At 36.6% G+C, this 17,263-nt stretch overlaps 1 protein-coding gene across 6 annotated transcripts in view; it reads left to right on the top strand.

Moving 5' to 3' along the window:
* Nucleotides 1-17,263, top strand: part of PTPN12 (protein tyrosine phosphatase non-receptor type 12) — a 113,175-nt gene that overhangs the window by 81,835 nt on the left and 14,077 nt on the right. For all 6 annotated transcript variants that reach the window (XM_050708140.1, XM_050708139.1, XM_050708138.1 and 3 more), the window contains 5 exons: nt 2,836-2,978; nt 4,416-4,482; nt 5,121-5,198; nt 5,291-5,389; nt 14,667-14,752. In XM_050708140.1, the coding sequence (XP_050564097.1) occupies nt 2,836-2,978; nt 4,416-4,482; nt 5,121-5,198; nt 5,291-5,389; nt 14,667-14,752 (473 nt within the window). The remainder of the gene's footprint in view (nt 1-2,835; nt 2,979-4,415; nt 4,483-5,120; nt 5,199-5,290; nt 5,390-14,666; nt 14,753-17,263) is intronic.

Raw genomic sequence — 17,263 nt, 5'->3', positions numbered from 1 at the left:
TTAAATGCCAAATTCTGGGCGGCAGCTTATTTTTCTGAAAAGTAAGCCAGTAAAAAATAAATGAAGAGCTCTCTTGCAAAACCACAAAGGTTGACAGTCCGCTTTAAAGAATACCTGTCATCTTGATTGGCATCCTGTAATAAGCAATTGCTTATTACAAGTTAGTTTCAGTTGGGCTTATTTTCTTTAGGAGTACTTTGTTCCATGTCAATGACTGAGATCACAACGGTTGTGAAAACCACTTAATAATGAAGTGGTGTTTAGGAGTAATTTGTGTTAACTGCAGCTTCCTAGGTGTTTGCAGTAAGACACATGAATTTAAGCAGTTCATCTCTTAGTGTTTCCTGAATGCTCATAACTGACCATGCTATGAAACTTTTTATAGCAGCAATTCTCTGCGTAACAACTGTGGTTTTTGCAACATTTACTGAAATGGTGCACTTAAAAACAGAACTGAAAAGAAATTAAAAACCCCAAAGCAGAACCTATGTTATTTTTAATACTTGAACTTTATGAGAACTGGTTACTTCAGAAACTGTAGCTTTTCTTATGTTTTGCTTGCATATACTATAAATGCAAAACATATTCAGCTGTTTGACTCCTATAATTTCGTAGGATGCCTGTGTTACATGCAAACTGCAGCTTTTTGTTACTTAGTTTTTATATGCTTTTGGTCTTAGCACAGAGTCCAGAGTTTACTTTCTCTTAAGGAGTAGCATAAGGCTTAACAAGATACATTGATGTTCAACCTATGCAGCTGATAAAATGATCTTTCTTCAAACTTACCTAGCAAATTCGTTTCAGTATTTCTGTGAGGTTTTACCTTGTTAGGAACAGATCTATGCTGCATAGATGGGCAGCGAATCGTAGACTTTTCATCTTATCTTGAATTCTAAATATAGTCTTGAACTAGGGAGGAAAATATGTGTTTGTGGTATAAATATCCTTTTAAGATCACTTTCCAGTTTTCTAGAATAAGAGACAAGATTTGTCCCTTCTGTAAGCTTTTCAATGGAGTAGCATTCAAAATACTGTGGGGGGAAAAAGTTATGACTATATAAAATTATTCTAATTTCTGTGAGAAAAAGCAGCTTGAAACCTAAAGATTATTTTAAACTAAAACACCAGGTTCTTTCTTAAAGTTACAATAAAAAAGGACTATGAAGATTCCTCTTCATTATTAATTTTCATATAAAAAGCATAAATTCAGAGTTGTTTCTGACAGTTCTGCAGATATGAAAAATCAGTCTCTTTAAATGTAGTTAACTGGAAGTTCTTGGTGGACCTTAATAGGAAGCTATAATTTTTCTTCTTCCCTGCTGATGACATTGGCTTTGCATAATCAGTTGCATTTCTTTTTAAATTTTTTTTAGACTGGGTTTTCTTTTGATTTTACTAGCTACAGTGTTTTCACTGGTCTGATAATGTCCAAAGTAGCTGTTTCAGTTGGAAGCTAAGTTTCTGTGCGCAAAGACCCACAAGTTTGCTTTAAAATAAGTTCAGTGGAGGAAGGGGATTTACTTCTGAGTGACAGAAAAGAAATGCCATGGAGCATACCCCCTCTGATAAACGAAAGGGGACAACCGGTAGCAACAGACATGGAGAAGGCTGAAGTACTCAACAAGCTCTTTGTCTCAGTCTTCACTGCCAGTCGGGCTTCCTGTGCCTTTCGAGCCCCTGAACTTCAGGGCAGTGGCTGGGCAAGCAAAGTCCCTCCCACTGTAAGTGAAAAGCAGGTTCAAGACCACCTGAAGGAACTGAACAGGTACAAGTCTATGGGGCCTGGTGCCATGCATCCAGGGTCCTGAAGGAACTGGCTGATGGAGTTGCTAAGCCTCTCTCCATCATATTTGGAAAGTCCTGGCAGTCAGGCAAAGTCCCTGGTGACTGGAAAAAGGGAAACATCACTCCCATTTTTAAAAAGGGTAGAAAGGAGGACCCGGGAAACTACAGACTGGTGAGCCTCACCTCTGTGCCTGGGAAGATCATGGAACAGATCTGCCTGGAAGCAGTGTTAAGACACATGCAAGACAAGGAGGTGATTGGAGACAGCCAGCATGACTTCACCAACGGCAAACTGTGCCTGACCAGTCTGGTGGCCTTCTGTGACGGAGTGACCGCATCAGTTGTCAAGGGAAGTCAAACCACTGGCATCTACCTGGGCTTCTGCAAGGCCTTTGACACAGTCCCACGTGACACCATTGTCTCTAAATCAGGGAGAGATGGATTTTGAAGGGTAGTTATTTGGTGGATAACGAACTGGCCAGATGGCCGCATCGAGAGAGTTGCAGTCAATGGCTCCATATCCAGGTGGAGGCTGGTGATGTGTGCTGTCTCTCAGGGGTCCATCTTGAGACCAGTGTTGTCTAATACCTATCAATGACAGACAGTGGGATTGAGTGCACCCTCGGCAAGTTTGCAGGTGACAACAAGCTGAGTGGTGCAGTTGATACAACAGAATGGAGGGATGCTACTCAGAGGGACTTGGATAAGCTTGAAGTGGGCTAGTATGAACCTAATGATGTTCAACAAGGCCAAGTGCAGGGTGCTGCACCTGGGTTGGAGCAGTCCCAGACATGAGTACAGACTGGGAGAAGAACTCACTGAGAGCAGCCCTGCAGAGAAGGACTTGGGGGCTCTGGTGGACGAAAGGCTTGACATGAGCCAGCAGTGTGTGCTTGCAGCCCAGAAGGCCAACTGCATACAATATTTTCATACAATAAACAGCTTTGATTGTCCAAGTTAAACAAAGTAAGGAGCCTCACAGAAGTGCTTATTTCATAAAAGATTCTCAAATAGGTATTATTTATGCATTTCTTCCTCTATCTCCCTTAGGAGACTCGTAGTGTCTATCAGTTTCATTATGTTAACTGGCCTGATCATGATGTCCCATCATCTTTTGATTCTATTCTGGATATGATCAGCTTGATGAGAGAATATCAGGAACATGAAGACGTACCAATTTGTATACACTGCAGGTATCAGTACATTTAGTACATAAAGTACATTTATTTTTAAAGCTTATATACTTTTTTTAATTTAGACTTCTGGTTTGAGATGCACTAGTTTGATTATAAATTGAAATTGTTGTTGTAGTTTTCTAAGAAGGAATATTTCCTCATGTCAAAACTTAGCTCAAAACAATATAGTCCTAGGATACTCCCAGGACTCTATAGGAGTTGGAGTCGATGATCCTTATGGGTCCCTTCCAAGTTGGGATATTCTATGATTCTAGTCCTCATTGTCTGAAAAACGCCATGATAAAATTGGATTCTGTTTCAGCTGAAGACAGAATACTTATGAGAGAATTACTCTTGGAAAAGGAAGTAGTTTAGTGGTTTTTAAGACATTGAAATCATCATTAGGACAAACTTTATAAGGATCATTGCAGGTTATATATGGAAACAAAGGCTCCTTTAGCAATATGGTAGGCTATGGGGCAGGTGCAGACTAATCACTACGCTGTAGCTTCTGAATGGCAAGCCTTTGCTTCCAAGCAGCAATTTCATCCTTGACTTGAAATTTGGCTAGCAGAAATACTGCTGAAACTAACCTGCCATAAAAATGTTTTGGCAAGGTGATGACAACTAATAAATTCTCTGGGAAGTTTTTGATTGTGATATTTGATCCTTTTCTTTTTTTAAACAACAAAAGTTGATGTACTATATGTGGGAAAAACTGAATTCAAATTAATAAGCCAGGAAATAATGAATTGTTGGAGGCTTACTGACTCTTTATAGCTTGGTTGTTCTCTACAAATGTAGAAATCCACTGTTTTTTACCTGCATGCTGTTTTAAATTGTCATTATAAGTAATTGGAGTCTAAACCCCAAAGGAATTTCTTTAATACTGAGATCCATTTCACTTTGTCCTGTTTTTCTTAAATGTCAACCATATAATTCTAGTACAACAAATATACATCATTATAACTTTATCTGTAATATAGATGCATTCATGCCATTCTGAAGAATAAATGTGATAGTTAACTGTCATTTTTTGTACCCTACTTCTTATTTTCTGCTTTTTACCTAAAATTATAGATAGGATACTGAATCAGAAAAATGTGGGAACTCTGTGAATGTGTTGTACTTTTCCCTTGACAGAATCCCTACTGTTGAAGTAGTGGTAACTACGAATAATGTGAACAAAGAAGCAATAAAAATGTCAACATGGAAACATCTTCCACGCTTATAGTTCTGATTGGCTGTGAAAAACTTACATTTAAAACTCATGTTCTGTTTTGCACTGCTAGATTTTTGATTTTACAGTGTTATAGTGTTACATTGAGGGAATTTACAGTAATAGTCGAGGGATTTAATTTTCTTTTCCATGTGGACTTTAGAAATATGAAATTTATAGTGTCTTCTCAACCATTTAGAACAACTTCTAACATATCTAACTGTTTGTGCTCGTAGTGCAGGGTGTGGAAGAACAGGAGCCATCTGTGCCATAGATTATACATGGAATTTGCTTAAAGCTGGGGTAAGGAATCTTAGAAGAAATTTTGTGACATTCCATCATTTCATAACAGCGATTGAGCTCCCAAATGTACTAAAATTGTGAAATGTTTCAAAACATTCCAAAAATCTTACAACAGATTGGATGTTTAGTTTCATCTTTCATCATTTATGCTTTTGTGTGAACTTACTTTGTTTTGACAGCAAGTTTTTATCTTACAAAAAAGTAGTTTTAGATCATACTGTTTGAATATATTTCAATATAAAGTGACTCTGAATTGAACCTTTTCAACGGCTCTGCTTAATCTTGTAGCTTCTGAAGTCTCAAGATTTCAAATGTACAGAGATAAACAAATTCTAGGATTTCTAGGTTATGCAACATCATTATTGTTCAAGTGCCATATTAATGCCACTTGCCATCAATATAAATTGGATGTCACATTTTCAAAATTCTTTAAATGATCTTATCTCATCTAAATCAAATGTTTAAAACCAATTCTGGATAAGAACTTCTTTTCAAAATAGTTCTGAGTAGCTCCAAAGTCAAGAGAACAGATTGTCCATACCTACATAACTTAGACATACAAAAGCTGTTAGACAGCCAAAAGTGTTGCTATTCTTACAAATAATTGTCAATATCATTAACTTCCTTCTATATTTCAGAAAATACCTGAAGAATTCAATGTATTTAATTTAATACAGGAAATGAGGACGCAAAGGCATTCTGCAGTGCAGACAAAGGTACAGTTTGAAATGATTCTTTCAATAAGATAATATACCATCATCCTTTCAAGGATCTCATGCACTAATTTTTATCTGATGACCTACTATAGGAGCAGTATGAACTTGTCCATCGAGCCATAGCACAACTGTTTGAAAAGCAGCTGCAAAAATATGAAAGTTGTGCGGACTGGAAGATTGCAGATGGAGTGGTATGTGTCTTTCCTATACGAGTTTCAGTTAGTAGAGTTTTTGTTTTAAAGGCAAATTTTTAAGATTGTGTTCAATTGTGTTAGGGAAGATGCAGAACTTGTTTGGACTACAAGTGTTTTTTTACCTGAGTATGAGTTACGCTGTGCTTAGCTTATGCTGAAGACTTGATTGTAAAAGTTATGTTAGATAATTGAAAGAATAGTTACTGTACATACCAAATGCAATTGCATTGGGGAAAGCAATAGAAAGAATTTTAGTATGAATGAAACACAGGACTTCAGTGCAATATCTAAATTGAGAAATGTGCTCCTGCCTTGGGGAGGTGATGCTAATTGACAGCTGATCTTTGTTCTTTTGCTTTGACTAGCAGTAGTTACCCCAAAACTGATATTTTTTATAACACATGAACTTTTGTCTAAGCGTGACCTTTTGGAATTTATTTGTTAAATAGTATAATGAAGAGCAAATTGAAATTAAACAATCTATGTGTGTGTATGAACTCTACTTGATCAATGTTTATCTTAAACTCTGGAGTGGCAAAATCTTCATCCAGGTTTTCTTCTCCTGCTCCCTTTCCATAGTAGTGCTGCACCCAATTTTAAACTAGGAGTCGAGCATTAATCTGATTCTTCAGCTGAGAGCTGGGTATTGCATGGTATTGTGTGCTACGTTGGTCTTGTCCCAACACAGCCTTGGTGTAGTTGAGCAGGACTGGTAATGAGTGATCATACTAAGATGTCACATTGTGTTGAAGTAGTGTTTGCACTGGAACACGTCGGGGAAAGGAAAAATAACTTAAACGCCTTTGTCAGGAAGTTTCATACTCTACCCATTTAACAAAAGCAGAAAAACTCAAAAACAAATACTAATTAATGATCATGGCATTTGAGGATTTTTCTTTCCATATTTCCTCTTTAAAGTTCATGGCCCCTGTTTTTATTCCTTTTTTATTAATGTTTGTTATGTTTTCCAGTTTACTGCTTGGCACTATGGGAAAAACGGCTTGTCGAGTGTGTGTTTTCTTTCTTCCTACAGTCCAAAAATACATACTGCCTTTTATCTTTGTTTTTATTTAGGAATTTTAACTGTCCTTGCAATGTATTATTGTTGTAGCTTCTGTAGCTCTTTAAAGGGACTATTAGTAGTATCTTGAAGAGCCTTTGAAATATCTGAAATATCATGAAATGCATGAAAGCAATTTTAAATCTGAAGTGGTGAAGACTTTTTTTGACCCTTACAGTGGATCACGAAAGAAGAGACTGCCTTTAACACTCAAATACAGTATTCTGATGTCAACATACAGCTTTCTCAAAGGCTGGACATACTGCCTTTGTTATTTCATCATACTGCAAAAAAAAAAAAAATTTTAGTTTAGGGGATTTAGCTTTTCTATATTGTTCTTTCTAGAAAGTCTGAAGCTTTTCTCATTCCTGGAAAGAAAGGCATACATCATTCTATTAACTCCCTTTAGAATCTATCAATTCATGCAATAGTTCTGAGGTCTGTAGTCGTGATAAGAAACTTCGTGGGCTAAATACAATAGGATAGGTTGTTTTAATTTAAATGAGTGGAGTTCGATATTCAGCCTAGCTGGATTGTGAATTTTCATTTTATTTCTGATGAATGAGCATGATAAAGTTTGGAAAGTGCAGATTTATTAGCTTTGTACAGAAGGTTCCTTCCCAGATCTTACTCTGCCTAGCAGAAGTGAGCCTTTACTCTTTATCACCAAATGTACAGGAAGCCATTTTCCTATTAGTGGTTCGGGTGAGAAACATTAGAGTTAATATATAGGAATAATCGCGTTATCTTAGGACAATTCATCCTGAGCAGGTTTTGGTGGTAGGAAATCAATAACCCAGCAATGAGTTTGCGGATGGTTTGGTTTTATCTTGTCTTCTGGCTTTGGAACTACTCAGTTTTGGAGTATATAACAGTATCTGAGTGGTGGTTTATATCAGTAACAGTTAAAAATCTGAATCACAGTTTATAGTGGTCGCATAGCCTAACTATATAAATTAAGCTGTTATAGTGGAAATCGTCATGACAGCATGCTGGCTGCAATGTTCTGGTAGTTTTCTTGTCTACAAAGTACAGTTTTAGTGTGTAGGGAAGCTCCAGTTGCTTTTTCCCCCCACTGTAGTTGCTCTAGTCCCTGTGCAGCGTGCATGTAATAGAAATAGTAGCTAAGACTAATACATTGCAATTCTTGATCATTTTTATCTAAGCTCCTTTATTTGTTACTTCAAAATAGTGTAGCAGTCTGTGCTACGCTGCCAATAGAAGCAATGGGTTGTCTGGATTGTTCTGCTTCTCAAAAGTCAGTCAGGAAAACAAGTAACCATTTAAATGGTGATTAAGACAATCCTATTAAAAGTCATTAATAGGATCATGTTGAGGGTGAGGTCCTTAGGTATCTCTTAAAGAGGGACAAAAAATATTTCTGTAATTAAGAAACTTTTTTGATATGAATCAAAATTCATACTTTTTTAAAGATGCTACAGTAGCCATGGAATCCTGTACATGTGAAGGATTTTAATTACATTCCATGAAAATGAATTCAAATAAACGTGCCTACTTTGGATATAGTGCTGTTATAGGAGGCACTACTGAAATGTGAAAGATGATTTCCTCTTTTGTTCATTCGATAGATTTCTGATAGTACTCTGAAGAGCTGGACTACTCTGTAAGGTTTGTTCCATGGTTTTATAGTCCAATCGCCCTTCCTGCTTCTAGCAGTGCTTGAAACAAATTGAGTTACCTAAGCTTAGTAAGCAGAGTTTGCCAGTAACATCACAGTAAAAAGTTAATCTGATTGGCAACGGGTAGTAGCATTCATAGGGAAGTAGCTTAGACACAATGCTGAACGTGTGTTCCGGTGAACTTGCCAACTCTGCCCTGCTGGAAACAATATCATAAGAAGTCAAACAAAAACGAGCAAAACAAAAATCACACTTGGTGGTTAGAATTCCGCTAGAATTCTATTTTATAAATACAATTTGATTGAACTCAAAACCGTGTAGAAAATGTACTTGTGAAATAGTATACAATTATTATATTACACTATTACAGTACAGTAGCACTTATTGTGAATTGCTAGCACGATGTAAGTGTGCTTAAAATAACAGAGTATGTAAAACACAAATTATATGAGGAAAAGCCTTCTTCAGATAACAGAAAGCACTTTGGACTGTCACAGCAACAAACAAATTTCAGGGCAAAGATTCCTTTGCTGCTCAGAAGCAGGGAATTCCCAACCAAATAAGAAAAGACTCAAGTGCTAAACTAGATATTCATAACTATTCCATCCCTCCCCCACTCCCTCCCCCAAATAGTAGGACTCTTAATTTCCCAACTGATTAAATTGGAGCAGAGTCTGGAACTTGGCCCTCTCTCCACTGAAACTCTTTTATCATATTGCCATGTATTTGGAAGTCGCTCCATCTGTTTTTTCTAGTACTGCTGTAAAAATATTACACTTGGTTTTGTGTTTGGAAGCTGAGACAGATTAGAGCTGATTAGTGTTGATCATCTGATAAGATCTCAATCAGAATTGAATCAATAAAATATCATATATGCTTCTTGAGGGGCATCTCCATGACCTGAAGTGAACCATGGTTGTCTTCCAAAACGTGAATCAGATGGAATTCCATAGAGCTGGATGTCCTGTGTGTAGGAAAAGGAAAATTGATTAAAGGAGAAGCAAACAACAAAAATTCTGTCCATTGAGAAATGCTTCTTGTTGCATTTTGTCACTTGACAGTAAGAAATGTTACAGTACTTCGTCTTTGTATTGTACCCTCATCCACTAAAAGAAACTTTAATAAACATTTTCCCCCAAATACGGTATTGCTAATACTCTATCTCTTGCACTTCTTCCTGTAAAAGTGACACAACTACATTACTATAGTGGTTTGTGCTTTTAGAAGCTGTGGAAAAATCAGCTGCTATAAGAAGAATGGATGTTGAAAATATTAGTGGTTTGGAATCTAAGTGATAAGTCTTCACTGTTGAAATTCTCTTTGCTGCTTTGCATCTTGGTAAGAGATTTTTAGTTGTTATAGCATTGTAAAAAATCTTGTGTGTCTTCAGAAACCTCTATCTTGCTGCCTATGCTCAGAAAGTTGTATTTAATCTGAGTTATTTGAGTGTAATATTTCAGTCTGAAATATTTCTTTTTTATCTGGTGATGCTCTGTGGTTCCCATGCTGCTATATGATAAGGGCAAAAGGAAAATCTAGATTCCTTTTAAGGGAAACCATGAGATGACTTCTGGAAGAGTCTTCGTATTAAATTTTGTAGTATTTCACCAGCACAAAAAGCTTCTGAGTGACAGTAAAGGTTTCTATGGTGAGTTTCAAAAGAAAATTATGTATTGCATTTCCTGGGCAAAGAGTTCTTGAATTGTAGGCAATGCCTGTGAAATCTCAGTTCAAAACTGATCTTCTATTTACTCAAAGTTAGTGACAGCTCCGTTTTGTAATTCAGCCACTGGAGGAGGCAGATGGAGAAAGGGACCCACCCTTGGGAGGAGATGATAGCAAAATGTAGGTAATCTGAGCGAGCTGAATTCAGAAACTGCGTTTGCCATGAGAATTCTTTATTCGTTTGCGTGAACATAGGAACATGAGTTATTCTGAATGTATTCTTGCAGACAAAATAACCTATGCTTCCTGTCCAAGTATTTGACGTTATGAAATACTACAGTGACAAATCAAAATATCATGCATATGCATATATATGACTTAACAGTATGCCTAGAAATTCCTAGCTACTGTGAGCACTTTTCACTAGATACTCATATCGTGGGACCTCCTGAACTGTTCAGCATCTGATCCCTGTAGAGGTAAACATGCATAAAGCTTCTATTCTTTTGTTTACCCACGTATCGTTTATGCTTCCATTTTCTTTAAGTGAGAAGCCTGCCACAATATGATAGGTAAGGAAGCTGTCTCTAAGAAAGCAGGACGTTTTGCCAAATTGAATAAATTGCATATTTGCTAATCTAATTAAAAACACTTAATAGTTCTGCACAATGACCCTTGTAAAAATATGTACGCTTTATTTTTTTCCTAAGCTGATGCTTTTCAAAATTGTATTCTGCCCTAAAATATAACATCTGCTTAGAGAACCAACAGAGTGCTGACTGATGCCAATATGCTGTGATTAGGGAGGCTGGAAGGCTTTTTCTTAATACTGCCATCTGCTCTTAGTGGCTGAGGTCATCCCTGAGATACCCTACATTTGCTTTTCGAGTTGTACTTCTCTCTGTGCTAGTTGTTTGACATGCTTACCGATACCCTTATTTAGACATATGACTGAAGGAGAAATCTGAGAGTTGGTATTGCTGAAGTATGCTTAAAATGCTGGTTGTTCGCTGTCGTTCATGACACGGAACTGAGAAGAAGTAGCAGAGTGGCTCGGAGTTCAGTAAACAGTATTTCTTAAGATAAAAACAAGGAGAAGAGGTCCGGTAATAACTGAGCACAATTACCTAAATGCTGCAGCAGCATGAAGTTGTTGTAAAGACTGTTTTTATTCCTACATGGGTTAGTGCATTTGGCTCCTACCTTACTTTTTGTCATCTTCACCCTTTTGAGTAAAAATCCTTTACCTACTAGGGTACAAGTTGTATGAAAGTAAATGAAGCCTTCACAGAGTCATCAGTCAGTTGAGCTAATTAAGAAAAGCAGTGAGGTTCCTCTTTTTTTGGTGACAATTCCTGTAACATTCTTGCTCCTGACGTTCGAGGTCGGACACGTTTTTGCAAAGAATATCTAACTGTGTTTTACAGCTAGTAGCAAAAATGGCGGAGCACTGCTTTGTCTCTTGGGTTACTTTTGCCTGTTTCAAGCAGAAACTGAGCTTCTCACTGTATAGATACAGAGCCTAAAAAAAAAACAACTGACATATGTTAGCTTCTTTAATAGGCTCTTCCTTCTGCCTGGGAGAAAAGTGTATCTCAGGCAAAATTCTGTTTGACAAGTGTTTCACTTTGCAAACAGAAAGAACAGGGATGCAGCTGCTGGTTTGAATTCTGGACAAGTTGGTCTACATTGCAACAGGCACACCCTCTCCCTTGTCAGTAACTTAAACTAGTGCTTAAACATGCTATTTGCGTTCCTTAGAACTTTTTTGCTGGTGGAACTGGACCAGAATACTTTTCTGATTTGTTGTAGGGTGGAGAAGTTAGTGGCAAGGGTGGGAAACCTTTTCTGTGGTGTCTCGCTCTTTCTAAATTCTCTGTGCCTGATGAAGCTTTAAAGTGCTGGGGTGAAGCTAAGCAGAACATCATGCCCTTCTCCAGGATGCAGTTACAGTAGTTGGTTATAACTCTGGTTGCTAGTACAGGGTCTTTTTATTGCAATCTTGATGCATTTTGGGCTATCCGTAGTAATGACTACATCTGGGAGAGGATCAGAGATAAATTTGCACATCTTGAGCTGAAGGGGACACAACCGGTGAACTGGAAACCAAATTTTTCTTTTGGGGTACTTCGAGCCTCTTCATCTTTGGCACCACCCTTCTGAGTGGTGCTGCGCCTGAATGTGGGCAATCAAGTTTGTTTTTATGTGGGTTAAGGACAAAATCAGTCTGTATAATTGCTCGCTTCTCGAAGCCAAAAATATGGAATTGGCTTTTTTTCATATGTGACAGGAGGGTAGTAGAGGGATCAGATGTCCCTGTCACATGGCAGTATTTCATTCCATCAATGACTAGAAAGTGGTAATAGATTTTTTTTTTATATATATGTACACACACGTGTGTATGTATATATATATTAATTAGCACGTCTGGAGTAGTTTGTGGCTAAGTTTCAGAAGTCCTCTGGGCGCTTAATGTTTTTTAATGTCGTGGAATGCTGACAAAAGACATGCAGGCACAAAGATACTCTTTTAAAATAAACGAGGTCCTGCTTTAAATTTACCGATCAAACATGGCATTGATAGTACTGCTTTCTTACTATCTCATCAGCCATTTCAGTTGCTGTATTTTCTTGAACAATGACTTTTTGGGCAGTATGTTGTATTGTCGGCATTTTTAGCTAAGAATAATGATTGGTAAGGTAGTGCTGATGTGATAAATCTCTGAAGATGTTTGACTTGATACTGATGTAATACATTGAGAAACTAGAATGATACAAAAAGCAGTGCATTAAATCTATTTAAACTTGATTCATAGTGCATTTCACTTTGAGAGCCATTCAATGGATAATAATCCTTGTGTACTAAGGTACAACATGATTAGTTGATCAGTTACAGTTCTTATTTTTTTATGCATTGCCAAAAATTGTTACTTACAGTATTCAAGTGGAGGTTTAAAGAGGAACAATTCATTGTGATACACACTCAAAAAGATCTGGACTATTGGGCAAATTGAGCAAGAGTCGAGCAAGTTGGTTGCGCACTGGAACAGGCTCCCCAGGGACGTAGTCACGGCACCGAGCCTGTCGGAGTTTAAGAAGCATTTGGACTGTGTTCTTAGTCATACGGTCTGAATTTTTGGGTAAACCTTTGAGGAGCCAGGAGTTGGACTCGATGATCCTTGTGGGTTCCTTCCAACTCGAGACACTCTGTGATTCTAAGAGTATACTTTAACATTGCAAAAAAATATATATCTGGAAACCAAAAGGAGCAGAACTTGGTTTGGAACTCAGGGTTTGCTTGTAATGTAGGTGTCTAAACTCCAGCCATAGTCAGTAGAGCCAACTGATCTGTTCCCTTTATCCCAGCATTACTGGCTGGTTGCTACAATAGTTCCATGAGGTCTCCTGGCTCAGCACCAGTCAAGCTTGGTTGGCTATAATGGGAGTTTCAGTTCTGGCCATCTAAATATAAATGGCTTTTAGCTACTCACTCCAAAAGAACTTGATAGTTACAGCAGTGGTCACCCGGACAATGAACTCCCTGTGTAATTTGCCTGAAAGGGCTAGCACAATCCACCGATGCACAAACAATGGGGTATCTCTTCTGGAGTACTTCTGGAATATTGTATTTGGCAACTAATTAATAGGAGTGGGCAGGGGGTAGATTTCAGTGAAGAACAATAAGGATGATTAGGAGACTTTTTTTTCTTTACAGGAAAAGTTTCACTTGGGTTATTGTACTGCAAAATAGAATTTGATGATGGACTTCACACTAGCAGCCAATGATATGGCAGTCATTTTAAAAGGCTAATAATAGGAAGGAAAAATATGTGACATGTTGAATCTAAATTTATGTGAAGGTAGTTAGCAGCTGAGATAACTTAGTTATGATTTATCTTTCAAAGTTGAAAATATTTATCAAATGCAACAGCAACTATTGGATTTGAAGCAGAAATTAACTCAGGGTTCTTTTTGATTGTTTTATATGACTGGAGAAGGTCTGTCTGTCACCCAATATAAGCAGGTAGTCTGAAAGAAGGCAGAAGCCCCATTGTATGAACTTGATGTTGTGTGTATGAACTTGATATTGTGCTTTGAAAAATATTACACAGATACACGTTTTTTTTTAAAAGCACTTCTCAAAAAAAGCTCCTTCAGGGGAAAGAAAGTGAAATGTATATTAAACTCAAGATAACACTAAGGTCCTCCTTGGTTTTGTTTGATCTTTTGCCATGGCATGTGTATGGAAATGGTTTATCAGCCTTAGACTCTTGCATGCTCTGTTTGTTTATATATATATATACATACATGACTGTAGATGTATGAATATGTACAGATATGTACGTATATATATCTTATTTACTTATCATACTCCTGAAATGTGCTTTACCAAATAAGTTAAACTTATTGTAGACAAATGGGAGATGATTTGAAAGTGTTTTAGAACTATACATTAAACCTGACTTGTAAATTTACGGTTAGTCAAAAATTTCATTTTGTTACTGCATTGTAGATTAATTTAATGTTAAATTAACTGATTGTACAAGTGAAAATTATTAGACTGACTAGAAAATAAATGTTCTCAATAGGAATAATTTGAAGGGCATAAAGAACCTTGCTCACTACTAACCTGAAAGATTAACTTTTGAGAATTTTCTGTAGTGGATTACACTATTAAACGTGAAATGTGATATTTGGTCATAAACATTTGAAAACACATAATAATACTGCAAAATTAGAGTTGAAATTAATCTATATGTAATTTGAAGTCTTTTCTATATGATAGTCAAAAAAAAGTAAGTATTGCCATACACTATTTTCGTGTATTGTTATGGATCTTCAGACCCTAGAGTCAAGTGTTGTGCATATCAGCTTTACAACTATGAATGAACACTTTTTCTTTTAATCAGGATGAAAATAACACGGAGAATGCTGTCAGTTCTTCAGATGCTCAGAAACAGGATTCTCCGCCACCAAAGCCTCCACGGACCCGCAGGTACTTAATCATGACGACACACTGTTTCAAGCTGGCAGATTGACCTGCTTTGTAAAGAAAAAGTAGAATTAAACTACTGATAGTGTGAAGACTTTTAAGATGGATTTTTTTTATTTATAAACAAAAATATATATAATACAAATACGTCTTGTAATTGGCTCTGTAAATATAAAGCTTTAATATCTTTGCAGATTAAAGTCTTAATTTACTAATCTTGCAATAAAGAAAGACAAGTAGACAAACATACCCTTTTATTAGACAGATCTGTTAGATCTACTACGCACTTGAAAATAAGCTCAAATAATGACTCAACGTTAATTTCTGGAGTAATAAACACAATGAAAAAATATCTGTTCAAGAAAATATTACCTCACAAAAGGACTGTTAGTGAGTAGGGTATGCCATCAAAACATTTTTTCTTTTAAGAGGAAAAAATAGTCTCAGCAGTCCTCTCATTCAAAAGAGGAAAAAAGAAAATTCTCTCTAGTTCTTGAAATACATAGACTTGCCTTTAAAAAAGTTAAAGGCAAAAGTGAACAGACAGACTTCATCTACCTGAAATGAGTACCCAACCTGAGCATTAGGCAGGTGAAGAAGCAATTATCCTGAGTTGCCTTGCTTGTATCTGGAAGGATGCCCACATCCTGATCTTGCCTGTGCTAAATTGTCTATAGTCAAATATATGGGATTTTCCTTTGGCGTTCCTTCAGTGCTTACCATGTAAGCTAAGCACTGGGGTTTCCTGAAGTTGTAGAATGGCACAAGAAACAACCAGCCAGTTAATACTCTTGCATAGCATTTAGTCATATAAGGAAAGCAGTTTAACAGTTTAAAAATATAATCTAACTGCAGCAGTGCAAGGTCATCTCAGTAGTGGGAATTCTTTCTTTCCAGTTCTGCGTTAGATAGGGCACAAGTGATGTCAGAAGAAGACTCTTTTTGAGGGGCTGACAAGAGCAGTGATTATGTAATAAAATAAATTTTAAATTTTAAAGTTTTTAAGGTTTGGTAGAGGCCTACATATTTGTCTATGTATTTAAAAATATAATTGGATGTAAACATTTGAAAATTGGTGACTCAAAATGGATAGCGATGTGCATGTCCAATATTGCAACATCCTTGTTTAAGGAATAAACATAGCTTAAAACTTGGTATCTAAGTGTTCCACTTTGGACCAGATCTAGAATACTGCATGCAATTCTAATGCCCATTTACTGAGGATATCTACAAAGTACTAAAGGCTTTTTTCCTGTAAGATAGACAACTTGCTCAGGGACGGATAACTTATTCTTCTAGTATTTACCTTGACTTGGAGATGTCTGGAGGAAGGAGTACTATACAATATAACTTCTAACTGTATTTTTTAGGCTTCTTTTATGCCTCAAGTCCTGTTTTTGGAGGTTACAAGTATTTTGGGGCTATTGATACTAAATCAATATTTAATTGGAGATTTTTTAGTTTTATCACGTCAGCATGAAGTATCTAGCATCACTTCTGGAATTGTATTGCCTCCCCTTTAATTTTATCACCTTGTAATGCTTTAGTGTAATTCATGTTTGCTGTACGACTTGTGAACATAGTCATTTAGGTTGACATATATTTGCATTTGATGTCAACATTACGTATTTTATAATATATACATATATTTAATATATATTATTTCTTGATTATTACTGAGGTAAACAAGAACACCTCATGCTTTGAGTGCATGCATCAGTACCTTATTCTGGAGACTGGTTTTGCAGCTTGATTACTTGTGAAAATCACCTTGAAACTTAAATCTATGTTAAATTTCCTTGGAAGACTGGGCAGATGGAAAAACGTTCTTTTGTTCTTTGTTAGACATGTTTGACTATTTTCAGGTTAAGGCAGGAAGAGCGTATAAGTAATTTTTGTCTTTATTGTTAGATAGAAGTCCGTAAATAACTCAAGTTTTTTTTGAATTTGCTATTTAGGACTGTACGTGGACAGTTGGAGCTTTTTATTTCAAGTCCACAAGAGACAATGGGTACTTCAGAATTTGGAGGGAGTATCTTAATGCATTTAGTGAACAGTCCTTGAAACATTTGTGTGATTATTAGTTCATTCTAATGTATTTGGAAAAGGGATTAATTTTAATCAGGTTGGCTATGGAAAATTCTCAAATGCACACAAAATATAAGACAACTTGAAAGAACTGGAGAAACTGAGGCATAAACTCATTAAAAAAAAAAGGTAAATTTCTTGCAGTAGTGCAGTGAAGACTGATGTGGTACTCTCTGAAGGATAAAAGATGAAATGCTTTAGCAGTTTGACTTTGCTTGCAATTATGCTTGCACTTCTCTCTAATGGCATTAAAATACAGTACAAGCAATGTGTAATTCCATTTCATCTCAAGCCCTGCGGAACCCTCCTCGCATTTCCTAAAATCCAAGATAAAAACCATTGGTTGATATTCCTTATTAGTTAGCAGTTTTTGATTTGTATGTCACAAAAAAATACACAAAAAAAAAGAGCCCCATAACTAATTTT

This window comes from Cygnus atratus, chromosome 1 (genome assembly GCF_013377495.2).
Source record: "Cygnus atratus isolate AKBS03 ecotype Queensland, Australia chromosome 1, CAtr_DNAZoo_HiC_assembly, whole genome shotgun sequence".
Lineage (NCBI taxonomy): Eukaryota > Metazoa > Chordata > Aves > Anseriformes > Anatidae > Cygnus > Cygnus atratus.
This window is presented reverse-complemented; position numbering and strand designations above follow the sequence as displayed.